Source organism: Dermacentor variabilis, chromosome 11 (genome assembly GCF_050947875.1).
Source record: "Dermacentor variabilis isolate Ectoservices chromosome 11, ASM5094787v1, whole genome shotgun sequence".
Taxonomy (NCBI): domain Eukaryota; kingdom Metazoa; phylum Arthropoda; class Arachnida; order Ixodida; family Ixodidae; genus Dermacentor; species Dermacentor variabilis.
Window position 1 is genome coordinate 15,960,344 of NC_134578.1, and position 27,172 is coordinate 15,987,515.

Genomic DNA, 27,172 nt, shown 5'->3' on the forward strand with positions numbered 1-27,172 from the left:
AGCTAACCGCCAAGTTTGTGCCCCATATGTTAGTACCGATAGAATGTAATGATCGTACACTTCTATACAGTCGAACGCCTTTGTAACTAAGAGCTTGGGTCCTCCGAAATCATTTGTTATGCAAGTCACTTTGTTGCAAAGCTCGTGCACCGCACACCTCACAAAAAAACCGGGACAGAATTACTCCTTTGTTATACAGGTCATTTCATTGCAGAGACGTTTGTTGGAGAGGAACTCCACTACACTCATTTTGCACTCTCCCACTTGTAGTAACTACAGCTGAACCTTGCGATAACGAGATCAGTGGAGAATTAAAGAAAAAAAATTTGCTTTCGCGAGAATTTTGTTGATGCGAGATGAGGCAGCACAGATAGGTAATGTGTCGCACGACGAAACTTTGCTGTCAAAATTCCGTTAGCCTACTATGGCAAGCTTTGCTTAAGGATATAGAATTGCGTTGCTGACAATACAAGGTGCGCTGTTTGCGTCGATCAGCAGTGGCAGCACTGTCATGGAGCAGTACTGTCGGTCAGTTACTTTCGTAGATGTAATCATTTTTGTGAAATTTTGTGTAACTCGGCACTGGACGCAGAGCAACAGTGCTCCACGCATGCAGCAGCTTTTTCAGTGCAGAGTGCAAAAAGTGATTGTATCTCGTATATCTGAAGGCAATCGATCGAGATTAACAGCCCCTTCGCGCAAATCTATGTACGGCGCTCAAACTGCAAGCGTTGCCTGTCGGGTGGCACCAAAACCAGCGTTCTTGAAGCAAGAGATGCGTATTCTCGGATGATTGCTCAATCATGGCCTGGCGCATGGCACTCCATGCTGCAACCGCCATCTTAAGCGCCACAAACAACTCCATGTCGGTGGACGTGGATTTCCTTGTTCTTGCTGCATTTTTCTAACCGAGGCGCACTTTACGCACTACGCTAGGTGTGCAAAAACTGCCATCACACGTCGGTAGCAGCCTGTGAGCAGCTTCAAATGGGCACACAACAAACAAGATGGCGGCCACGAAGTGTTTCCGGTGCACGTAAATGCTTCCGGCAGTTGGTTGTTTTTGTCAACAAAAATGGCAGCGCCCAAGCAAGTGTAATGTCGTGGTATTTTATACAACTTTAGTGCAAAGCAATCACATTTGAGCACATTTTGAAGCCTGCTAGCCTTGCGCGAGTACCTAGGTAGAGTGCAAGGTTACATTCTGGCAAATTCCGTTGATGTGGGATTGTAGTACAGCAATATTTTGTTATCTAGAGGTGCGAAATGCATTGGAATCCTATGGGCATTCGCCGGGAATACGAAAATATTTCGTTTTCACGAGAATTTCGTTGTCACGAGATTTCGTTATTGTGGGTTTCGACTACTTGTACACTACATACTCTCCACTACATTCTACACATACCCCTGTATACTGTGCTGTATACTGTGCCGTGGCATGTAGTGTAGTGCAGAAAAAGCAAGGAGACAATCGCTTGTGTCTGCTGTCTGTTTGTTCTTATGTCCTTGTTTTTTCTGCGTTACACTGCATACTATTCCATGAAGATGAATCAACAGGCCCACGTCGCCACCCTCATTGTTTACCATGCCAGTTCTACCACGACAGCTTTACAGCACTGGTACACCAGCTCTACCGTGCTGGCTGCACTCTGTACAACGCGCTTGTGCCTCATGGATACAAAACCCGGCGCCACCACCGCCGCGTGAAAAACACTGTGGTGCTCCCCAACACAGCTCTGCAGTGAAATCACTGCAACGGTAACGTACAGCTGCCGTGAGGAGGTGCTGCCTGGGCTCAGTTGTCCACCCCACGGGTGATGGAGCTCTCGAGGGCAATGTCGAACTCGGAGAGGGCCTCCAGGATCTGGACGAGGAAGACCACAAGGTTGGTGTCACGCAGGAACGACCTCTCCTCGTACATGGTGGTCGTCACGGGGCAGGCGGCCAGGTCAAACATCATCTGGTGCAGGAAGTGCTCCCTGCACACAATGGTTTGGGAGGTGTTGAAGGCCACGTAGTCGGAGGAGGAGACGGGAGAGACTGACTGAGAAAGTTAGCGAATCATCCCAATTTCTACATACTGTAACAGGATTGTAACATGCACTTATTTTTTTTCTAAAGAGTGGTTCTGAAATTTCCCTGCTGTGAAAATCGAATATGAGACTGACACCATTTGTTCATGGCTTAGGTAACAACTTACCGTCAGAGCCAGCGTCACTGCCACTGTCATCACAAGAACATGACAGAACAAATTTCTGTGAGGGCTGGCAAAGATGATGCACTGCTTTCATAACCAAAGATTCATACAGAAGACGAGTTACTTTACATGCCGAGTCTAATGGAAACAGAGTTGAGACAAATGTTTTTGCTACAACAGAGAATTGCTTGCGTTGCTGGATAAACTGGCAAAGAGGTTAGTCAATACCACGACCGGCTTTATTACTCGCGACCTGCTCACTACGCCGGCTCCTATGGCGGCGCGTGTCCGCGTAAATACCACGTGACTGTTCAGGGGGGACGGCGCGCCGCAACAGGTGGCGCCACAACTTACCCTCATTTCGGCAGCGCCCGCCGTGCGCTTCTGTTAGCTTCAGTACGCTTGTGTTACCGTGTTGCCGGTAGGCCGAGTTAAACCGCATCGTTTTTTAAGCACGCACAGCAAAGACGTGTTAATATTTATAAGATGCAATAATCGTGGACAGCTTTCTGTATACAGTGGTAGTTAAGAGCGCGAGCTGTCAGCTAACACGCTTAAGTCTCTGGCTAATGAGCGTGCGAGAACAGCGCAGAAGCAGGCGTCTCGCGCTCGTAGCAATTCCCCTGCATGGCCACAAAAAGCTGTACCCGACTAACGGCTGATAGCAGTAATATTTTTCTTTCTCAGCGCAGCAGTTTTGCAGCTAAACAAGCTCAAAGAGCGGTTGTAGTGGTGGGCACGGCTCTGGTGCTACTCGAGCGGCTTTTTTGCGCGTACAGCTCCACAATCTCAACATGATTGCTTCTGCTCTGTACAGCCGCCCTGATTTTTAATAATATAGCGCGAGCGTCGACTGAACTGCTGGTGAGCGCCTTATAACGGCGATAAGCGTGCAACAAGGCGAGAGTTCGCGCACTCGCCTTGTTGCCTTGTTGCACTCGCCTTGTTGCACGCTCTTGTTGCACGCTTATCGCCGTTATAAGGCGCTCACCAGCAGTTCAGTCGACGCTCGCGCTATATTATTAAAAATCAGGGCGGCTGTACCTAGCAGCATCCCAGGGCGAAGCCGCGCTACTTTCCGCCAATTTACGACAAAAAGCGCGCCATGCACACTTACTCATTTTCAGGAGCATTCACCCGATTGTTAATCATTTCAAGACGCACTCTACATGAAAAATGAATAAAACCAGACTAGAAAAGCTTGTTTACCAGACACAATAGCCGGTCGTGGCCAGAACTTTATTTCAGGTCAGCCAGATCCTTACACTTTTAGGACCTTTCGAGATTTCGGTTTGGCATTAATTAATTTCCGTTTGGCGTGCTCTTCTGTGAGATCAGAGGCAAAATTAGACAAAAATGGCCTCATAAACTTGTGGACAATCAGCTTTAGCAGTGCCCTTCTGTGAGGCTCTGTGGTGTCCTTCGAGCACACAAACAGCGGATTTTTTGTGAGTGACGGCAGCACTAGGTCTGCAAACTTCTTAAGCGGCGTTGGCCCCCTAACAAGCACAGGAGCCACACTTGATGCAGCACCTTCGCAGTTGTGTTACAGGAAACTCGTGGAATGTGATACCCTTCGCTGTGCGCCCGCTCGATTTGCAGAGCGGAACGCAACAATACACCATCGCTGGCGATGATTTTTACGGCCTACGAAATGTTCAGGCTCTCAGCAGTAATTGCGTTCTTGGCACGTATGCGGGCAGCAATCAGAACAGCCGGAAACACGGTGTTCAGATGCGCACAAAAACACAACGAAGAAGCCGCCACTGCTACCGCTACGCCAGCCCGCACTCGGCGTGGGGGTAAGTTGTAGCGCCACGGAGAGCAGCGGCGGTTGGGCGAACTAAGAATGAACTAAACAAGCAGTAAAAAATCGGGGGCTACGGAGGCGGTGCCAGTGAACAGGTCGCCAAGTAATAAAGCCGGTCGTGGTTAATACACAAGCCGCCATTCCATTTGCATTTGTCTCACGGTCGTTCAAGAAATGGAAACGGGAGTGCTGTGTGCCTGCTCAGAACTTTACATTTACATCCCGCATGTAAAGAGCCACACCACGTGCCAAGACGATTGCAGCCCCACCTGGCGGCAAGGCAGATGAACAGCTGGAACTTTCCGTCCTTGCCCATGGTGTGGGAGGCCCGCTCTACTTTGTTGGCCAGGTGGCAGTAGCAGCGCCACACCGAGTTCGGCCGCTCGTCCTCCATGTTGTCCTGCAGTGCAGACTCGAAGTACTCCTTGACTTTTACTGCAATGCGGAAAGAAAGCGAGAGAAAGTGAGAAAGAAAGAGAAATGCGTCACAGTTTGAGTCCAACTGTCTCGCCAGCCATCTTACAAAACAGAAGAGTTCAAGAACACCCAAGAAAGTGGGTGGGAGAGTGGCAGCCACAGTAGCTTTGGTAAAGCACCGCAGAATGCAGAAGGCGCGAGTTTGGCTCCCACTTGCGGCAAGTTGTTGTATTTAACTTTACCGTATTACTTGAGGATTTGAATTAAACAACAATCAATTGCCCCTATGCCTTTTCCAGCTTCATTGTCAACGCCTTCATCTTGTATTGACTAAAAAGGAACTGGGCACCTCCAGATCCTCTTATTCTTCTCGCCTTGATGCTGGAAACTGTCCACATGGTGGTGATATGACGGGACAAGTCGCGGCATGCTTGGAGAAGGTGTGAAAGGTTTGTATGGTTAACATTCCCTGGTTTATACATACTCCTAACATAAGTAACAACACGGTAAAGATGAGGATGAAGGCAAATAATCCATACACCTTGGCTGAAGCCTCTTTCTGGTCTAAGTACTTGTCTGCGAGTAACGCGCCAATGAGGGGTGGGCTGATGAGCATGTGATCAATATCACACAGAGATAAGATGTGAATGCGATAGGGCACCATAGCCACATCAGAAGAGAAGCAAGAGTTTTGCTGCTAACATGAATCGGGAAAACCACAGTGTGGTCCTGGGAAATTCCGTGATTACTCCACACTATACATTGAAGCCTCACAGTATTTTGCTTATCACTTTTTTCGTATGCGTCATCACCATTAGCCTGGTTTTGTTTACTGCAGGAGGAAGGCCTCTCTCGGCGATCTCCGATCACCCCTGTCCTGCACCAGCTGACCCCACATCTGGTGACCCCAATTGACCCCTAAGTTTCCTCATTTCATAACACGACCTAGTTCTGTGCCATCGTAGATTGGGCTTCCCTTCTTTTGGCAGCACACCTTTGGTAACTCTAACTGTCCATCAGTTATGTGCTCGATGCATTACATGGCCTCCAACATTAATGGGCATGCTACAAGATCCCTCATGGGTACAAAAAAAAAAAGAAGGGGAGGGGGGGGGGTTGGAGAAGAAGATGATGATGATGATGAAACACCCGAGATATTTTAATATAATTTTCAGTTTTATTATTTTTCTTTTGGCTCACAGGTAGCTTTTTCTTCTTCTTACGTGCCAAGGTTTAGTTAACACTTTTCTCCACTGATATGTCTTGCAGGTTCGGTCATGCATGCGAAGCTTTTTATACTTATAAGATTTTTTTCCTTGTCAAGTTGTGCAGTGCATACATATTTTTCCCTAATAAACTTGCAGTTGTGAGTCGGTGCTAGTGCATTTACCACCCTTTCTCTGTCTTCATCTGTTTCAGCACTTCTTTTGTCAAGTACGAATATTCTTTAACTAGCCCATGTTTCCCTACTACATTAAACAGCACGGGACCATGTCACATGAGGCAATAGAGCAGTTGTAGCACATGTCCTGACATCGCAATCTGTGCACACTTTTCGCAGATAGAAAAAGAACAGACTCAGAAGAGCTAGCTGGGAAAGCACAAACGTACCAAAATACTCCCAGAGGTAGACGTGCCTGAAGAAGCGTGTGTCCTTGAAGCCATACAGGAAAACCTGCTCCAGGCAGTAGACCAGCCCCAGCTCCCCACAAAGCAGGATCGTCAAGTTGCCCCTCTGGAAGTAAACACAGTGCACATGCTTGCAATTTTCCCGCACTACACAATACCGTTTTCCCTGTTTTCTGAACTCAGTGATCAAGTGGCAATCAACAAAGCACTAGGGAAATTTGGGGAATTTAGGGAAACTAGGGAAATTTAGTGCTAAGTGCTAGACAGGCGTGAACACAAAACAGACAAGGATGAGCATGACTGTCAACTGTTTATTATAGGAGCCCACCCATTGATATGTGATGACGACTATTGGGTTCTTATGGTGCAAGGGCCAGTTTTGGTCAAGGAGCACCAGACACTAACATGTGTGCTACTACTTGGAGTGCATGCACCCTGTCACATCATTGCATCAACTTGCAATGCCACAGGTTCAGGATCAGAAGTTCATCAGAAGTTAGAATCCGAAATCAACAAGCCCGCCAATCAGTCTTAAAACAAAGAGCCTATTTCTAGCGTCGTGAGAATATTTGAATTTCTGAAGAGTAGTTATGAAAATTGTGCTGTGAAGAATGTGTCTTCGAATGCTCTCGCCAAACACGCAGAAGCGACTTGCCCTGAAATAGACTGGGACAATGCAAAGATAATGGAAAAAGAAAAGAACTGGGCTTTCTTTTGAATCCCTGACAATTCAGATCACCGAGCACACAATTCATTGCAATGATGGCAACTTTCCCCATGCGCATGCACATTGCTACGTTACATATTAAAGTCTACATAATTAGGCCATTGCCATCTTCAACTTCATTGTGAACAAGGCTCCCATGTGGGAGCCGAAACATCTTTCTTTTTATGAACTTTTGTGGTCAGTGTCCACTTTCAACTGTTGCCATGTATATTCTCGACCACAAGGGTTTCCGTCCAATTCTTGATTTCGATATTCGCTTAGAAAGAAAGATGGCAGATCCCATGCCTTGTGGGAATCGATGTTATGTGAAGCAGTGCTTGGGGAGCCTACCTAGTTAACCAAATGACCATGAGAGCACCAAGACGTAGGCGGCTGTTTCATGACCTATACGACATGTATGTCATGACCTATAATTTATGCTCGTTGTACACTCTTGTCATGCTATGCCAATTGTGGTACATACTAAGTTAACGAAACGACCATGAGAGCACCAAGACATAGGCAGCTGCTTCATGGCTTACATGACACATGTCATGATATCCACGTCATGACCGATCATTTATTTTCGTCATACACTCTTGTCATCTATGCCAATTTTGGTACACACCAAGTTAAGGAAACGACCGTGAGAGCACCAAGACGTAGGTGGCTAGATAAATAGAAAGATACTGTCGAAGTGGCAAATGTTTGCCAAGAAATGCTTCGTATTTAAAAAATAAATAATATTAGACTTTTCAAAGTGTAATGATAGGTTTCTTATATTCAGCTTCATTGCAATACAGCTGTGTTATCCGGTGAAGCGTATCCACAGTGCAGTGAAGCAAGTCAAAAGGGGATATGTGCAGTGTAATGGGGCCCAGTATGCACTCTTTGTGCCTGTGCCATCTCCAGTAAAAGTATGAACACTGAGATGTCTAATAAGTGTAAGCGAGACACCTAATCAGAATAAAAGCATTGGTATGCCACCATCTTCTGTTTACGCATCCTCTAGTCATTTGCAATAGTCTGCATTTTTTATTTGTGCATTGTTTCAGTCTCATGTTCTCATTAACTTCCTACATGCACAAAGGCAGTTGCATCATGCTTTGCTATCCATTGGTTTATCTGTATCTTTGACATTTAGTTAAAGAGTTTTACTGTCCCAAATTTTGGTCTTCTGCTTTCATAGAACAATTAATTCCAATATACAGTAGTTCCTATGCATACGAGTTTGCAGCAACTTCGTTGCACCAGAGCTATTCTATAGTCGACAACAGATTTTCTGGACACCCGATTTTTTGGACATGCCTGATAATTCGAACGCCTTTGTAGTACTGCCATGCAGCCCACTCCACAGAGTTGATATATAAGAATGTCTAAAATTTCACACAGAAACACCCTTTGCCTCCGACTTTCCAGAGTTATTGCCATGACTTCAGGTCTGATACGGCATTAATCAAAACCACCACTGCCGCCATTTTATCTTGCTGTCTCGAACTGGTGCTCTTGCACGCAGATTCAATGGCAGCTATAGCCACCACCGTGGCAACGCTAGGCCTAGCTACTTCGACATTTGCTACCAAGCTTCTCGCTGTTCGGTACAGTGCTCTTCATTAAAACAATTCGCTGCTGCCAGAAATGGTGCCGGCTCTGCCTTTGTAATCCTCGCCAATGGCTTCGAAGCTCGGAAAACATGAAACGTTGCATAATGCCGGTTCGCAAATGTCAACTTCACCCCACGACCGCAGTGTTACACGATAAAGCATACCATGAATGGGAAGGGACAATTGTCACAGGACACGGTATGTATTCCTTAATTACACACGCATGTGCCCGCCATCTCCTGTAACATTACAAGCACCAATATGCCTAATAAGTGTACTGGCAGGCCTTCAGAGCTATTTCGGATGTGTGGCAATTTGAGCCCTTGGGGGCAGTAAAAGACATGCATTCATTTTTTTCAAACTGCCCAATTTTTCACGCCGTTTTCACGGCCTCTAGGAAGTCTGAAAAAGCAGACATTGACTATATTTCATTTGAAAATATTCCTTCCAAATCACTATTCACTTCAATTTCACTCCAAACACAAAATACACTATTCACACATGCCTACCTATTTTGTAAAAAGTTAACCAACAAAAAGTAACCAACTCTATTATCAGACATACTGATGATAGATAATATGCTGCATTCATAGAATGTAACTCACAATGCTGACTTTACAACCCTTTGCAAATTGCTTTGAGGCATCAAACCCCATAATATGATTTCATTTCATACTTGATTCAGCAATAAAACTTTCAAGTTCTCAGTCAATGGATCTATACCAGAATGAGCACGCTGTTCTGGCATTTCAGTTAGAATAGCACAATCACACAAGTGACAAGTACTTGAGAGAAATACATTAATGTGAGGATAGATTTACTTACAGATTTAACAAATTTCATTATGTGGCTGAGAGTTTGCAAATAAAGAGCAAAGTGAATGAGTCATCCTGACCTCTCGTTCCGACTTGTAGAAGTACTTGACTATGTTGTTGACTGCATCGCCGAGGAGTTGCTGAATCTCTGGAATGGTTAGCCCTGCACAAAAATGAAAGAAAACAAGTAATTAAGCAACACAAGATGTCATCCGATGCACTAACAAGGAGCTTAACCTTTTTTTAACACCGTGAAAAGAAGACTACGTGCCATCGAAGCCCTTAGACATGCAAACACAAACACGGCCAGTGGACACATGTGATGTCAATCTGAATGACAGCATATTAATTCTACATTATAGGTGGAAAATGGCCCAATTTAGCCGACGTATGCCGCATCACCACACCTACAAAAATTAGCAACTTAACAACGTACGGGGTTCACTAGGCCTTCGTGGAACGCTAGGCGACCGGCATCGAGGTGGCGTTCGGCAGGCTTCCATCAGCTCTGCACATTGGAAATACCTTTTAGTGGGGAGCATGTGCTGACTGCTGCAAAATGCACACACAAAAGCAAGAGGCACTGGCTGCAGCAGAAGCCACAATAAGCCCAACTTCTTCACAGCTTCAATGCCCAGCAAGGGATTGGAAAGCACTGGATGCACATAAAAATGCGAGACGGATAAAGCGGTCAAAGATAAGCACGCTGCAATGCTTTACTTTTGTTGCATGGCAGTGGAAAAATCTGCAACTTTGACGGCGCGGCCCACAACTTGTACAAAACAGTTTGCAGTAGGTTTTCGCAAATTGCCAAGGGGTGTTGGAAAGTTGAGCACTGCTGCAGACATTGATAAAAAAAAAATAGAGACACTAATGTTAGCATATACAGAAACAACTGCTACATGTTCAGCATAACATGGCAGCACAGCATATGCCATATGATTAAACAATGGCAATGCGTAACAAAACCCCTATGTCTGCTTATGTACGTCATGCTAAAGCTCTCTGATACCTTTCAAAGAGAACAAAGACTTCAACACTGGGCAAATTCTACTATTACAATGTATGGCTAAACCGGGAAAAGAATAAAAACCTACCTTCATTGTCGATGTCTGCTGGAACCAGCTCGGCAACTAGCAGCCTCTCCGTGCTGCCGTCGTCAATGCCCCTTCCCAGCCACCGACCACAGGGGAACCTGAAATGATGAGATGCACTTTCATGTGCAATCTCAAAGTGCTCAGGTGGCACATTTTACAAATGTTTTTAATTGACGTCATTTTTTTTCCAATCCTTCAAAACATTTCATGGTTTGAAGGATTGGAAATGAAGGTCTACTGATGTGACATGACTTTGTCCTACGTGACCACCTTCTGTGTAATGACGTCATGACCCATGCGCCTCCCGTCAAAGAAACCAAAATTGTTTCGTGGAAAAGCTATTATACTAATTTAGCTGTGACTCTTTGAGGCTTGCCAGCATATTTTCTAGAGTTTCGAGGTTGGGGACCTTTATTTAACGGAAAAAAATGAAAAGTAAGAAATGTCATGTCAGTACTTCTTCAAAGATTTTTTTCCTTACTTTTTTTTAGGTGAAATGTGCCATATGGCTTCCTTCTTTTCGGCCAAACAAGCAACACTTTTCTCGTTTCACACAAAATAAAACGAACACCAACTCACTTGTAGGTGTGTCCCGTGACATCATTACGCGCCACAACGTGCTCAATCATCCACTTGGGTGAAAGGCCGGTGTTGTCGTGGCCAATTCGTAACGTCGTGAGCAGACCCAGGTTTTTGTGCTGAGTGAGAAGCAACCACACAAACACAAAGATGCTAAGACATCACTAACGCAAGACAAGGGTGCAGCCTCTCGGAAGGGGAAAAAAAAAGGAAAAAAGAAGAAGCAAAGATTGGCATAACATAATTTTTTATAGCGAAGCTTTCTTTGCATCTTCCCTCCACTTGGCATTTACTGGCTGCTGACTGCTGCTGTGCTGCCAATTACACCACAACTTTGGCCACTGGATTTGTGCAACTTGGGCATGTGGCACTGGATTGAGGACATTCTTGGCCCAATCCCTCAGAATGGTTATGTATTACTGGGTAGGTAATTGAATAGACAAGCCAAACAAGAGGCAAGAAGTGAAGGAGCTGGCTAGAGAACTAAAGAAAGTCTGCATCAAAAGCTGCTGAACATGGAAAAGAATGTAAAGGGAGCGAAATAGGATCAGAATGTGCACTGAGCAAGGAGCATTGAGGTACAGAGATGTGAACAAGAACAGAAGACGTTTTCAGTAAAAATCCAAGATAGCTTCGCCTATAACTGATGCACACATGCAGTGAAACCTTGCTATAATGAAATAATGGACATAGTGAAGTAAGTGAAATTCCCCTTGAAATCCCCGCAGATATTCATACTTCAGTACATGCATTCAAGGATATAATGAAGTAATAGATATAACAAAGTAATTCTGGCTCCCCCTTCACCTTTGTTATAATGAGGCCTTATTGTATGCATTGGGATCTGCTGATTCCTTACTTTTGCTTCGGTTTTATTTCGTGTTATATACAGACAAACGTCATTATAGTGAACAAGGCTATATTCAGCAACAAGTTATTTCCAACTCTTGCCATAACTTCATAAGAATTACATACATAGTAAACATAGTATCTCGAATCTACTTAGCTCGTATTTTGCAATGCAGCTTACAACTTCTTTCTGCACTGTTATTAATAACCCTTTGAAGATCAGGTATTTAACCCTACACAATCAGAATTATTCATTGCAGGTCAATCTAAAAGACAATACAGAAGATGAGAGTGGAAAAACCTGAAATGTAACCATTGTTCAAGTTTATTGAGTTACTATAACACAGAGTACAGTATTGTTAATACAGTAGTAGGTCCCTAAGTCCAAGAACTACCGTATTTATTCGCGTATAACCCGCACCAAAATGTGAAAAAACGCGTTTAAAAAGTGGGGGTGCGGGTTATCTGCGAATTTTTTCCTTGGGAGGGGGGGGTCGGCTTCACCGCAATGTGCGGCGGCCTCCCCGTGTAGTCCGCCATCCCCATCGTCATCGACGCTTGTCAAGCCGATGAAGGGCCAACGAAAGGCCAGCATTGTTGAGCCTCGCGTTAGGCGCTGTTTAGTGTACTTACCCCAGTTTGCACTGTTTGCCTGCTTTGTTTTGGCATCATGAGTGCGACTCGACGGCAGTGTTTCACAGCGAAAGAGAAGCTAAAGATTATAGCCGCTGCCGAAGAAATCGGCAACAGAGCTGCTGCAAGACAGCATGACGTCGACGAGTCGTGCATTCGCGACTGGAGGAAGAAAAAAAGAGAGTCTCGAAGCAACGAACCGGAACAGGCGAGCGTTTCGGGGTCCGAAGACTGGCGCGTACCCCCACCTCGAGACGCAGCTTGCGAAGTTCATTGAGGAGCAGAGAAGTCGTGGCCACGCTGTTTCGACTGAGATGGCGCAAATGGAAGCCCTGAAGTTGGCCCGGGAATTGAACATTCCACGTGAGTTTCGTGCAAGCCGTGGATGGCTTCAGCGCTTCATGCGAAGACATGGATTTTCTATGCGGCGGCGAACAACCATGTGCCAGCGGCTTCCTGAAGCCTACGAGGAAAAGTTGTTGAACTTTCAACGATATGTCATCGCACTTCGGAAGGAGCACAGCTATTTGCTGTCTCAGGTGGGAAATGCTGATCAAACACCTGTGTACTTTGAGATGCCGATGGACACGACCATGGAAAAAAAGGGCTCCAAATCAGTCGGCGTGCTGACCGGCGGAAATGCCAAGCTGCGCTGCACAGTCATGCTATGCGCTTTGGCTGACGGCACGAAACTGCGCCCGTATGTGATTTTCAAACGCAAGACGCTACCTAGCATTCCACTGCCCCCAGGAATCGTTGTGCGTGCGGAAGAAAATTCGTGGATGAACAGTGGCCTAGTCGGTGACTGGCTTCGAGTAATCTGGGAGCGAAGAGCAGGTGCCTTGCTGGCACGCCGGTCGATGCTCGTACTAGATTCCTTCAGAGGCCACTGCACTGATGCGGTGAAGGCTCGCCTTGCCGAGACCAGCACCGACCTCGTCATAATACCTGGCGGCATGACGTCCATGCTACAGCCACTCGACGTGTGCCTGAACAAGCCGTTCAAGGCACACGTGAAGCGGCTGTATGCCCAGTGGATGGCCGACGGCATGTACGCCCTCACACCGACGGGACGCGTGCGAAGGCCTGATATTCCATTGCTGTGCCAGTGGATCGTGGATGCGTGGAAAGCGATACCGGCCGATTTGGTGCGCAAAAGCTTTAAAAAATGTGCCATCAGTAATAGTCTGGATGGTTCCGAGGACGACTACGTCTTTGAGAGTGGCGATGAAGCCTCGGATGGCAGTAGTGAGAGCGGCGACGATTAAGAATCGGATAAGCAGTGACGTGGTGGCGGTCGTTTGAATAAATGTTCTGAAAACGAAATGATCACTGAGTGTGAGTTGCATCTTTCTAGCGCTCATTTTTTTTTTCAGGTAAACGTGCGGGTTATACGCGAGTTCTTTTTTTTTTTTTTCCGCCGAGTTCAAAGTTAGGGGTGCGGGTTATACGCAGGGGCGGGTTATACGCGGGTAAATACGGTATGTGTGATGTTTCAAGAGCTTAACCAATACATGACTTCTCACTCAAATTTACGTCAATAAAAAAACAACATGAGGACAGATGCTTAATAATGCAGTTCTAAAACATAGTGTGGAAGCATTAAAATCATCAAGCTGCTACTAATGTTGATGCTGTTATATGTGTGGCATCGAAGTGTGTACAAAAGGCCCGTGCGAAAGGTGCAGACAACACGGCACACTCACATGGCAGACGAACTCGGGCAACTGCTTGGGCACTGGGATGATTCCTGTGGTACCCATGGTGCCCGAGATGCTGACCCATGCATTGGCCGACGTTGTCGAGGCACTCAGCTTGCGGCTCGGGAACACGACGACCCGATATGGCATCTCTAGGTTGGTCCGGGGCAGGGGGAGGAGGAAAGCGAGGTTGAGAGCAGAGGAGGAGGAGCCATTAGTGCCATCAGACACGCAGAAGATGACTGCGCACGCACGGAGGAAAAGAAGCGAGAGAGGCAGACGGCAAGAAGGCATCTCAGAGGAGAATGGAAGGCTTAAACAGCTACTCGGGGGGAAAAAAAGGAAGAAAACACTGGCTGAGTATAGAAATCCAGGCAACTCATACACCAAAGACAACAAGGTTGTATAAGGGAGCGCTCATACCCATCGGATGTCTTGTTTGCATTGCCTGGAATCTACGCAAGCCTTTGCAAGCACTCCAATATAAACAGTCAATTTCCTTTGCTATGCGAGAGTATTTTCAAGCACTTTATTGTGTCACGGTTTAGTAATTCTACACTCTCTGCTACATCCAATATGCGTTGGCATAGGCTTCGCTGGCTCTACCGACGCTGGCATGGAGCCGTGCATTTTGACAGCCTTTTCAAACGCCACTTCGAGGCTGTGACAGAGGCTGCATTGCTGGCTATCTCTCTGGCTGATGTTTGATGCTGATCACGGTATCACATATTGTCACCACTGGACGAAAACTGTCATGAAACCCTCCCTATACCACCTTGTGATGAAATAACTTTGTTTTTTTGTTTTTAAACTGCACACAGCAGTCATGAGCGAGGAGACAGACCGAGTCCTTCTTTTGTTCATCTGTTGTACATTTATTCAAGCAAGACCTGGCATAATGAGAAGGATATCTTAAAGTAAAAAAGTTAAATTCTGGAGTCTTACGTGTCCAAACCATGATATAATTATGAGAGAAGCTGTAGTTGCAGACTTGGGATTAATTTCCACCATCTGGGGTAATTTAACGTGGACATAAATTACAAAGATATTTGAGCAGGTCCACCTGAGATCAAACCAAAGATCCCGCAGTTGAGTTCCAAGCCGGGCACTCAAACACTGATAAAACAAATGCGAAAAAAAAAATGAAAAAAGAAAAGCAGCGTTAGCGCATGTATGCTGCTGCATGAAGGCTATACAGGCAGTTCCCTCAAGCATTGAGTCAATTGTCTATGTAGTCGACAGAGTTGCATGGAACTCTGTCAAGTGGTGCCGAAATACATCCTCAATGTAGCATATTTACATTGGCGTGCTTAAGCAATGCTTCCTAGAAAAAAAATAGCAGCAAGAAATTATTTTCCATTTAAAAGCCATTTATTTTCGTGTAACAATGATGAGTATAGCGACTATTGTCTAAAAAAAATGGTAATGCAGCCAAAATTTTTACACGAAATCTACAAACATTAAAAAAATACTTTGCAGGAATAAAAATGCATTTAATTTTTTGTTTATCAAAGCTTTGTTTGTTTCAGGCATTCAGACCTGTAGCCGATGTCGCCGGTGTACAAGCACTCGGCGCCCAATTATTGAAGCATCTCAACAGTCACTGGGTCTGTCGTGTAGCAGCAGCATGTCTCTTTTCGAGGTTGATTTGGCTTAAGAACATCGATGGATGTTGTTGACCAAATTAGCTGTGGAAAATTTCTTGCATGTCATGGGTGCTATGTATTATTGTACTAATGTAGTACTATACTACATGGGTATTAAAGTATATAGTACTACCTACTACCCACCTGTGGCTGTGTAGGTGTTGGTGAAGCACTTGTAGTCGACAGCGTTGAGCGTGAGGAGGTAGTACAGGAACTGCTCTTTCTCGTCATCGCACCGCAAGAATGCGTGCCGTTTGTAGGAACTCCTGCACGTACATGCAAATAGATATGCGCGACAGTTAGTGCACTGGCAATTACAATTAGCAACCAATTGGCTAAACTACAACAGCAACATCAACAACGACAACAACATTGATGACAGCTGGCTAGCTGCAGTAAGTTGGGTTTATGGCCCGAATCTGTGATGACGGCAGCACCACAAACACTGGTGACGACGATAACAACAAGAACAACAGTGCCAACAAGGTTTGTTGTGCATCGAATCACAGATTGAGTAAATCTTGCAATAATTAAGCACTGCCGCCCTTGCATGTGGTAGTGGCAGCACTATATGTGCACTTACAGTACAAATGGCAAACTTGTTATACATAGTTATTACAATTAATCTTTGCTAAGTGGTGTTTAGTTGACAATCAGCACAACGGAATGCACAACACAGCTTCGGGCGGTGTCGACATTACATTCAGTTTAGCGCCATGCACAACGGCTGAAAACACATTCATGCGACACAATTCCAAGGGCAAAGTTATCTGAGCTGTGTGTCAAACTTACCGAAGCCCAGATTTTAAACAGATGAAAAGTGTTATTTTTATGTGTGTCTACAACATGATGCGATGATGTATGCTAAATTTTGCTATGAGTATTTACTTATTTGTTGGCTTTTCTTTGTATAACCACTCTCCTTTGTTCCTTGTTTTTCTGTTGTTAACTACCCATAGCGTCTGTGAATTTGTATGTTACATAGAATGAAAATGATGTTTCGCATATTCTTGACACATCACCCTCCCTGTAATGACCCCAGGAATGGGGTTGACAGTATCAAATGAATGAATGAATAAATAAATAAATAAATAAATAAATAAATAAATAAATGTAGACACACATTCATGTTAAGTAAACACGGACAAAAGCAAACTTGCAGCGCTTCACTAACTGTCAGTCTCAACGTTGGTGCGTTTTAGCACCGCACTCATTCAGCCTTCTCTGCCTGGAGTGCACAAGCCCAGGAGCAGCTAGGAAGTGCATTGATTACACATTTTTGATAAGCATGGCGAGTGTTAAGGTATTGCAGAAGAAAGACAGATGCTTTGTGCTTGGTTTATTTCTGTCCAATTTTGCTGACAATTTTCTTTGATTGACATCAAGATTGGCTAATATGACAGAAAGTACAATGGGTTAGTGGCTGCAAAACCTAACTCTATTGTTACTGCTTTAGCGAAATGCCCTTTTCAAGCCTGTTGATTTCACTGAGAAAAAAGACGTACATCTTTGTGTTCTGCCATTACTAACCTATGGGGCCAATATAGCTAACAAGCATGCAATAAACGATAGATATAAATATGACGGGCATAGCATCAACCCTTTACTGACCAGTGTTGCCCACAGGCAACATACCAGAAAAATTTTTTTTTTTTTTGCTGGGTTTTGGTTTGAGTACAAAGTTTCTGGCTTAATGTCTTTGGCCAACAATAAATCACAGGCAACAAGCATCGTTTGTTGGTTTAGGTCGGGAACACAGGATGAGGAACAAGTTTGGCATGCAGCTCGCTTTCTTTTGAAAGCACAGTTCAGACAGACCAACGCAACACGTTCGGCTGTGGTAGTGTCACAGACGTGATGTAAAGCAAATGAAATGCACACCTATGGTTAGCATATGACGAGAGCTGTCTGTCAAAATTCCAAGTGATGCTGTAAGTGGATTGGGGTGAAGCCCATTTCCAGTTTACTGCCTGGTGTTTCCCCTCTATTGCTGAAAAAAGGCCTCGCGAAATATTTTTTGTTTTCATCGCTTATGCCTACTACCGACGTGTTTTGCACATTTAGATTGAATATAAACACATTTTTTTAGTATTTACATGTTCCATCATTAAAATGCTTAAGATATAGGAAGACAACGGGGTGAGTGGGGATCAAATGTGGGTGAATCCTTGTGCAGCTGAGATTACGAGAAAGGACTGGGGCTAGGCAGGACATGCAATGCGCAGGATGATTAACCAGTTAGGTTAGGTTAGCATAATAACACTACGGGCTCCAAGAGAAGGGAAGTGTAATCAACGACGGCAGAGAACTGGGCGGTATGTTAAGATTACGTAACTTCTTGGCACAGAGTTAGTTCAGATGAGGCACAGAAAGGATAACCGGAGGCGTCTGAGAGTGGCCTTTGTTCTGCAGTGGGCTTCCGATAATGGTTATGACTAATAAGCAGGAGAGAGAGACTTGCACTTGCATACGAAGGTGCCAAATTATCTGTTTTGAATTAAAACCATGATGTGAAGCTGATTAAATTTTTTCACTGGATAAAGTCGTTGCCCTGTCTCATGCAGGTTTTGTTGGTTTTCCTTGTCCATAAAAACATCGACCTGAGTGGCTCTTTAGTTTTCTCTGCAGAAAGCTGTTCTTCCGTCATGTGCATGTTTTGTTGGTTTTCCTTGTCCCTAAAACACCAACCTGAGCAGCTCCTGGTTGGAGAGCAGCTTCTTGAGGTGCTTGGAAAGCAGCTTCTTCTCCAGGCACAGGCGAACCCAAGCCCGAGCGAAGCCAATGTCCGTTTTGACCTCAGTCATTGCCTGCACCGTCCTGCAGTAGAACAAAGAGAATAATTTCATTGATTCATTGACTGATGGATTAAATGATTGAGTTAACATCACAATGCAACACAAAGACAGAGTAGTGCAAGGCTCTGAATTACCCAAACAGAGATCATGAACAGAATAGTGTTGTTTATATCACCTTCAAAAGAATGTATGTTGAGATAGAATTGAATACCTACATAGACATTATCAAACTGCCATTGTGTTTTCATTGACTTTTATATGCTTTCAATAGAATGTTTCTTGAGATGCACTTGAATATCATGCATGGCTATTACTAAAATATTGTGTTTACATTGACAATCTGCCTTTAACAGAGTGTCTGTTGAGATGCAATCGAATGCCCTGCCTGGTCTTTAAGGTGTAGGCTTGACCACCTGAAGCTTTCTTTATTTAAAATTTGTGCAGAATGCTTGGTACACAGGCATTCTTGCAGTCTGCCCCCCACAGGAGTGTGGACACAGTGGCCCAAGAATCGGATTCAAGGCTTCATGCTTGGTTGCTGGATACCATGGACACTGAACTGCCCACGGAGGTGGGTAGAATAAACAGGGATCCAGACTGGCAAGGAAAATCGCATTTCTGCTAGTGATTCACACAAACCATTTATTAGTTAAAAAATTAACAAAATGCAAGAAAGCCTAACTGCAATGAGTGCCATTCATATCGGTTTAAGCAGCTACCCAAACAGCTCATTTTTGTGCTTCAGTTACATATCAACTGGCAAATCCAGTTGATATCCAGCCCCCTAAAGTGCTTTCTCTGAAACCATCTCATCAGGACATAGGGCAACACTTAGTGGCAAATTCAAGAACAGTTAAATCTGCCAAGAAACATTTCTTTACACCAAGAACTTGGTTCAATCTAAAACAGTCAAGTAATCAACATAATATTCATTCAGGAGTGAAATAAAAAGATGTACTAGTTTCAGCAACGGGCATAGTTGTTTATGGCAGGTAGACAGTGAGCCTACTGAGCGTATAGTCTGCCCCTTTGTTTTGCCAGCTCTACAGATGGCTGGAATCTAGCAGAGCCAATGCTAAGCCTGCAATGCTGAGACTCTGCAATGTGCAATTAAGCACACACACACATGCACACACACACACACGAAAGAAAGCCACCTCAGACTGGCACGACAACGCGTTTGCTGTGGCAATGCGCAAATAAATTCCGAGGAATTTCGAACACAAAAGGTTTTCAGTGCTTATTCCTTAACTAGCCTACAAGCACACACACACAAGCACTGTACGACAGACACATGCAAAGCACTCTGTGTTTGCGGCAACTGTAAAGCCCTTGTGTATTTTGCATGCTAGTAAGCTAATATGGAATACCAACAAGGCTGACCTGACATTCTTTCCAATTCTCTACTGATACCTCTGCCAAAACTTTGTTACATTAGGCGAGACAGTGAGTTCATTTTGTCTAATGCGTACAAGTATTCAACGCATTAGACCTTATGAATACCTGCAGAGGAGTTGAAAGTGCATTAAATAGAAAATTTTGTTAGGTTAGGTTTTGTTTAAGTCTGACACTACTGATTAAGCTGCCTCTGAGCTGCTGAATGCCGCCATGGCAATGACCGATTCTGAACCAATTTTTTGGCGACCACTTACTTGACGTCCATCAAGAGGGAAACAGGAAGCGGCTTGAGGCCGGGCAGGTCCGGCGTCCTGACCCGACGACTCCGCTCCTTGGCTTCCCTGCCCCGCGACGCCGGCATCTCGTCTGGCACCAGGTTTGAGAGGTCTGCAAGTAGTCAGTTTTCCCCACCGCACAACGCACACAGTGGCACATACGGGACACAATGAGTCTGGGCGGCATGCAACTGCGCGGGCTACCACGCATTCTCTTACGCATTTACACACAAAAAAATACGCAGTCACCCAAAAGTAACACAAAACATTAAAAATTCAATAATTTGGAAACTACAGATGATAGCACTACATGGCTTTGAGAGATGTGCTCACAAAATTGAAAAATTTTATTGCTTGAATACACAACTACATTTGTCCCTGTTCATGCTCGTCACGTTCCAGCTAACGCTTATCGGCCCTCTATAGTGCTGACAAGTGTTAGCTCGAACATAAATACATTTCTCCACAGATTTTGAAGACATAGTTCTATGAAGTGGTATTAGGCGCAGGATTTACACTAAAATAATAATTACTTTATAACTGCTCCTATTCAATTCCAAAATTAGGACACATGCTGCTCTAACGTAATTAATTACAAGGTTAGTTGCAAAAACTGTTAACTGGCTAGCATCAGTCTAAACTTGCAAATGGTGCCTTGCCTTTCCAAGTAATTGTAACTGACGTGACAGAATTGCAATATCTACGACATGGGATATTCAATGAGTTTGCTTGCATTAAAACAGATAAACCAGTATTATATGACTAGATGCATGAGATATAGGTGACTCTATTAAGGATGAAGCAACCTTGAAAATCTCTCTTATCGAAAGTTTAACTCACACATCACAACTTGGCTGCTTGAAACTGCACATCACCGACAACATGCCACTTTGCCAGAGCCTGACAGGCATGAACAAACAGGCTGGGTTTCCTCACATCAGCAATGAATGCCACAATCTCTCTCTAATGCTGCACTTACTTTGACCTCAGCTAATACTTCAAAATGGGCAAAATCAAGCTTCCATGGCTCAGATTCGAGGCTACAGTGTGGACAGTAAACAACACCGCCCCATCACTTGGTGCTTGGTGAAATGGTTGGTTGCCTGACTAATGGATTCGTTGATTGATTCATCGATGAAGCTTAATGCAACAAAAGAGTTCAGATAGGCACTATGGGAGATGACATAGTGAAGGGCACCAGGCTAACTTTGACTGGTGCTTCTCTAATGTATCTTTAATATAGAAGATACAATGCTCGGTACATAACGGTTTCTTGCAGTCCATCCCCATCAAAATACGGCCATGGTGGCCAGGAGTCAAAGCTGAGACTTGCCAATGAGCCACCACTGCAGTTGTGCTGAATGAAATGAGCCACACAGTGTAACTATCTGTGTTGCTGCTCTAGCCACTGCAAGTCGACGCAAGCCAGAAAACCCTCTTTTTCCCTCATTGAGCACTTAGGTGCTTTGGGCACTTATTACCTTCCCTGACAAAGGTTTAAGGTGCATGCTGAATGCTGAAGACTGACGAAAAATTAAACAGTGCCACCTAAAAATTGAATGATTTTGCGAGGCAAGTAAGCTATAGGCAACCTCAATAGCTAAACAAAACACCCTTTCCGACAACAAAGGTTTGTGTTCTTCCTGGTTTTCTCAGTCGGCTCACACTTGAAAATAGCTTTTCTTTCCCAGTTTACTTATGCATTCCTTACCAATGAGCTGGAAATTGAAGCCGGCTTAGGCCGGAGTAAATGCAATGTTTCGCATTAAAGCTATGAAGATCACATTTCCTATGACAACGCAATCAGCTGACACACTCTGACATGATGCAAATCACTTGACCATAGGCAACTAAAAGCCTCCACCAAAAAAGGAAATGATGGGGAACGCAAGCACTATAGACCGTTTTTTTGCCAAACTAATGGCAGCTAAATCATTTTTGCAAACAGCATGTACAAGCATACTTTGCTTGTATTAGGACATTAAATATGTAGACGTCACACTCGTGGTGAGAACATGCATTAGAGACAAGCCCCAGCATGTACAGCTAGCACTTCGTCTCCAATTGAACAATGACGACGCCATTCGTTAGGCAAATGTGCAGCATAGGGAAGTGCACTTGTGAATTAAGAAAAAGGGACTATAGTCACAATATCCCCATCAGGCGATGTTCACTCGCACATCATGACAACATAATGCAGACGTCAAAGAACAAGAGGAAGAGCATAGGGACAGTGGTAGGAAAGTGCGCAATAAATGTGACACGAACTGTGTGCATTTGGCACGATGTTATACAAGCTCAGATGTAAATATCTGCACAAACATGTGATGCTTCCTGACAAAGCGACTGCATCACCATATGAAAACATGTGCTAGTCTCAGTATTTCTAATGGTGATTTTGGACCCATTTTTTTGTGCAACTGCTTCACGACTAACTGCTGCTTAGCATTGTGCAAGACTGGGGTAATTGCTATTGTGTACTGAATTCTTGTAGCATGCAAAAAAAGAGGAGAGAGAGAGAGAGAGAGAGAAAAAGGAAAGCCACAAATGGGCACAGAAGGCAGGGGACACACACAAGCACTATGTTTAATTAAATTTTAATGCGAGGTAAGTGGAAATTATGCGTAGAGTACAAGAAAGCTAAAGAAGGAAAAAACCAGACAATAATGACGGTGTCAAAAATAATAACAGTAATAATGCAGAACACATATCCTTTCCCCATGTATCGAGCTGACTGACTGACTGACTGACTGACTGACTGACTGACTGACTGACTGACTGACTGACTGACTGATTGAAATTAAGTGATTCATTCCCAGGAATCAAATGTACCAAAACACTGGGGATATGAGATACACAGCAGTGGCGGGCTCTGAATTAATTTTTATGTCCTGGGATTGTTAAATGCAAGCCTAAATAAGGTGATGCACAGAAGCGTCTTTTTGCATTTTGCCTCCTCCGAAGCTGGCCGCCACAGTAGGGAATCGAACTCGCAACCTCGCACTTATCAGCAGAACATTAAATTCACTGAGCTGCCGTGGAAGGTAAGTGTCAAGCATCTGCACACGTTTTGTAGCACGTGACCTCCTCAGTACTTCCCTCTTTTCGTTTTATTTCTCATTCGCCTTTCTTGATCGACTCATTCTTTGTCACGCCGCACTAAGTGAACCTTCGAGGCGAGGACAGGGTGAGACGAAGAGAAGGTGAGGAGGGAGGAGTTTGAGAGAGGGTAGGGTAGGGGGCGCTGGTGAGCCGCACTTACCCAGGTTGGCCAGGTGTTTGGTGACGGCGTTTAGGGCGCCCGACTTAAGGGAGAAAATAATTTCGGGGAAACCAAAACTCTTGGGGACTTGGGCACGCACAGGCACTAAGCAGGGGGTGGGTGGAACGAAAACGAAAGAACAGAAAATAAAAGAAAGCGGGTGCCTTCCTTCACCTCTGGATCGGTCACAGAAGAAGCAGCTGCAGCAGCGGACACCCGACACACTTTCTTAAAGCATGCTGAATCGTGGAGCAGAACATAAACAGTGGTGGCAGAAACACCCATACAGAAAGGCAAAGTGCAGTCTTGTGTACCTGTGCTTCAGTTGCTACTGCTCATTTTCTGCGGAAGTATTCTCAGGCAATCACATTGGGAGATAGGCTGATGATGAAGATGCTGTATGAGTGATGTTGTGTCGCCCATAGATGCCCGTGACATCTATGGGCAGCACGACAAGCACAATTTCAAGCATGTAATCTCAGCCCAGTGCAAGAAACCCTGGTACTATTGACATCGATACGTCTGGCATCAGCATTGCAAAAGTGAAAGTGCTTATGAAAGTGATCATCTGAGAATACTGCCCCTGCTGTCCAATTCGGCATGCTTTTTGAAATAACATGAAGCGACTAGTCTCACTTGTTGCTTTGCAGACGCTGAACCCAACACAACAAACAGCAAGCGGAGAAAGCTCTAAAAACAAAAGCAGCAATTGCACAAGACTAGAATGGCAACTCATTAATGCCAAGGAAAGTGAGAAAGCATGAACTTCCTCATGCTGGCAAAAGACGCAGGAGACCGTAGGGGAAATTGATGTCATCTTCTTATTCTCAAGTAGCAAATGACCCAACACACACTTGCTCTCCAATGTAACATGATATGCTCTGAGCTCTCAATGTTATGCCTAACCTCTTTTATTCCATCATTAATTGCATGGTCCTCAACATCTCAAGAATCCTTGCTATCCTTTGAGGATTATATATAGACTAGAAGAGCAACTAACATGAAAAATGAATTTTCTTCTGACGTTAAATTTTACAAGCGTAATTTCTTTTCTGATTATGAAATTTGAAAAGGTGCTATTTTTTCCCATTTACAAGAAAATGATGTGCATTACATATGGCTGCAATGAAATCATAGAAATTGAGAACAGTTGTGACACGGCTGCGACCACTGTGACAAAGATGTTAATCCTGATTCCCAAACAAGGAATAGTTTTTCTTCCAAGTGCAAATCCTTGTGTCTGAGAAACTCATATAGGCTGCCTTTGCAGCTTCTTAGTACACTTCAGAGGATGATAATGTTTTCCATTAATAAAAACTGGCTGCACATCATTGATTTGGAGCAGATTAGAATCGGCTAAACATGGCCAGCTCCTTTACAGGATTTTACGCGGACTGTGTCATGTATGCCAGCAGCTTTACCAAAAGGACGTAAGAATCAATACAACAAAACACAACACCAGTCTTCAAAACATGTCTGTTAACAAGCGTTACTAACATTAAAAACCATCATGAAAGACTGACAGAGGGTAAAGAAGACTGCTTGCAAGTAATGGTAAAAGACACAGAAGAAAAAAAAACAAAAAAACCCACTGATGAGCTTCGTTAGCACAGAAAAAAAAAAGAGCACCAGACACTGCATTGCATCTTCGCCTTGTTAGCAGAGAACATGTGGTGTCAGCAGACGTGCAGTTTCAAGTAGCCAGCCAGCCTGAGATAGACCACTCGAGAGACCATTCAAACATGCACACACAGACACACACACACACATAAGTAGAGTTGGTTATGAGAAATGAGTGACATACAGTCAATTCGCCTCCGCAAGACGCACCAAGCAAGGGCTGTGCAGAAAAATGGCAATAAAAAAAAAGAAAAAAAGAGAAAGAAAAGAAAAATGCAAAAAGCAGCATGTTAGTCAAACATAACACAACGAGCAAAAGCTCTTTAATGGGACACTAAAAAGGCAGTACTATTAAGAAGAAGCTTTAGCTTGGAACCAACTCCGACTGTGCTTGCTCAAAAGATGTAAAATGCAGATATGCTCAAATTAAACAATGGCTGGACCAACTTGAATGAAACCTAATGCATTTGCGAGAGAAAGTTAAATTCTAGTGACTGTAAGAAAGGAGAATTCTTGCTTATGCCCTGGATTATTTTACAAAATTGCCGAAAATCAGCAAATCGGTAAGCTAATAAAAAACATAGAAGCATGGCATTTACAAATCCATAACTCTGCCCCAAGAACGGATACCCTAAAACCTCGTTGCAACAAGTTTGAAGGGGCAGCCGAAATGACTCTGTTATATCAATTATTGCCCTTTACTGCAGTATGTCTGTGTGTGTGTGTGTGCGTGCATGTGTGTGTGTGTGTGTATATACATATATATATGCCCAAAGGTGTGCACAACTTCAAACATGCAAACATTATGGCTCCTCAGCACACCAAACCACTATGCGGTCGTGCATGCAATGAAATTTTAATAAAACAGCAAAAGAACCTCCGGTGTGTGCAACGTACGACTCTTTAGCACGTGACGTGACAGCTTTTATGATAGCCTCCTTCGGTTCCAATGTGATGGTCTTTCACTTCCGCTATCTATTTGGCTCGCTCATATTCTTGTGAAACCAGCGAAGAGGTGATGCAGTTGAAGGGAACAGCTAGCACGCTGCGATGCGAATGAAGTCAGTCGTGTTTGAGTGGCACGTGGTACACAACACGGTGCACCAACTACGCAGCTGGCATGGTATTCTCGGGACACTTACAAGACTTTCAGAGACAGTTTCCATTATGCGAGATTTCGCGAACTTGTCTAGGTACATGGCTGACAGCATGCTCTTGGCACTGCGCGGAGACGGTGAGCTGGGCACGGCGTCATAAACACTGCCTGCCATGTGCGCTTACGCTTTCAGCAAGTGAAACTACCTCCGAAAGTGATCGCCCGAGAATACCGCACTGACGCAATGTCAGAGGTCCTGCGAAGCTGTGCCACAGCACAAGTGTGAAGTGGCGGCACTGGTTTTCCACACAAGCAGCGCCATCTATATGTGGCGGGGCACAGCTAGGCGTGGCTGGCGTGGTCTCCGAGATTGCAATTCCAGAGGGCGTGCCTGAGTGCCTAGCCTTACCAGCTACATGCCAGAGTGAGAGAATTCCGATATTGAGCAGCTGCTAGTGTGTGGCTGTGCACAACTGTGTAAAAGAGCAGTGTTCCTCGACAACATAGTCAATGCAGGAATTTTTAACTGCTGTCCTGCTCGATATGCTGGGTGCGCAACGGTTGGTATTTTTTTTTTTTCGTTTCTGAGACAAATCTCGTTTGTTACGTCCATTGGCAAGACAAGTTTACTTCGTTAAAACAGGATTTTATATACATGGACCTCTGCGGAGATTTTAAGGAGAACTGAATTTACTTCATCATATGCATTATTTCCCATGTAGCTATAACAAGCTTCGAGTGTATTGTTGTTCTGTAAACTGCTTCTCTTAACGCATCTAAAGCAGACAAATTGGACATATCACTATATACCTTCAGTGAATTTGTTGCAATGTTTAAAAGTGTTTTGCACAAGCCATACTCGCATAAAAGAGGTGTATTGGAGACCCATATATAACACATCAATTTTGTCCGCTAGAGACTTCCTGTTAGATGTAGTTTACAAAATTGTAGTTTTCTTTCATTGCCCAGTAACAAAGCTGTAAACTTGATACAGCTTTTGTTAGAAAATAGACAAACTAAATAAAACTCTTATGCCTACAGTCA

General features: G+C 44.3%; 1 protein-coding gene across 4 annotated transcripts in view; it reads right to left on the bottom strand.

The window, feature by feature from the left end:
- The window catches only part of pns (DENN domain containing pinstripe), a 68,921-nt gene that overhangs the window by 11,326 nt on the left and 30,423 nt on the right, over positions 1–27,172 (bottom strand). For 2 of the 4 annotated variants that reach the window (XM_075673622.1, XM_075673621.1), the window contains 12 exons: positions 23,413–23,517; positions 20,130–20,262; positions 18,371–18,499; positions 15,827–15,948; positions 14,043–14,188; positions 10,855–10,973; positions 10,276–10,373; positions 9,615–9,686; positions 9,259–9,341; positions 6,036–6,159; positions 4,277–4,442; positions 1,768–1,979 (listed from right to left, as the gene is read on the bottom strand). In XM_075673622.1, the coding sequence (XP_075529737.1) occupies positions 1,796–1,979; positions 4,277–4,442; positions 6,036–6,159; positions 9,259–9,341; positions 9,615–9,686; positions 10,276–10,373; positions 10,855–10,973; positions 14,043–14,188; positions 15,827–15,948; positions 18,371–18,499; positions 20,130–20,262; positions 23,413–23,517 (1,481 nt within the window). In that variant the 3' untranslated portion in view covers positions 1,768–1,795. Of the gene's footprint in view, positions 1–1,767; positions 1,980–4,276; positions 4,443–6,035; positions 6,160–9,258; positions 9,342–9,614; positions 9,687–10,275; positions 10,374–10,854; positions 10,974–14,042; positions 14,189–15,826; positions 15,949–18,370; positions 18,500–20,129; positions 20,263–23,412; positions 23,518–25,216; positions 25,253–27,172 lie in introns of all 4 variants that reach the window. The other 2 variants (XM_075673623.1, XM_075673624.1) reach the window with 2 other exon arrangements.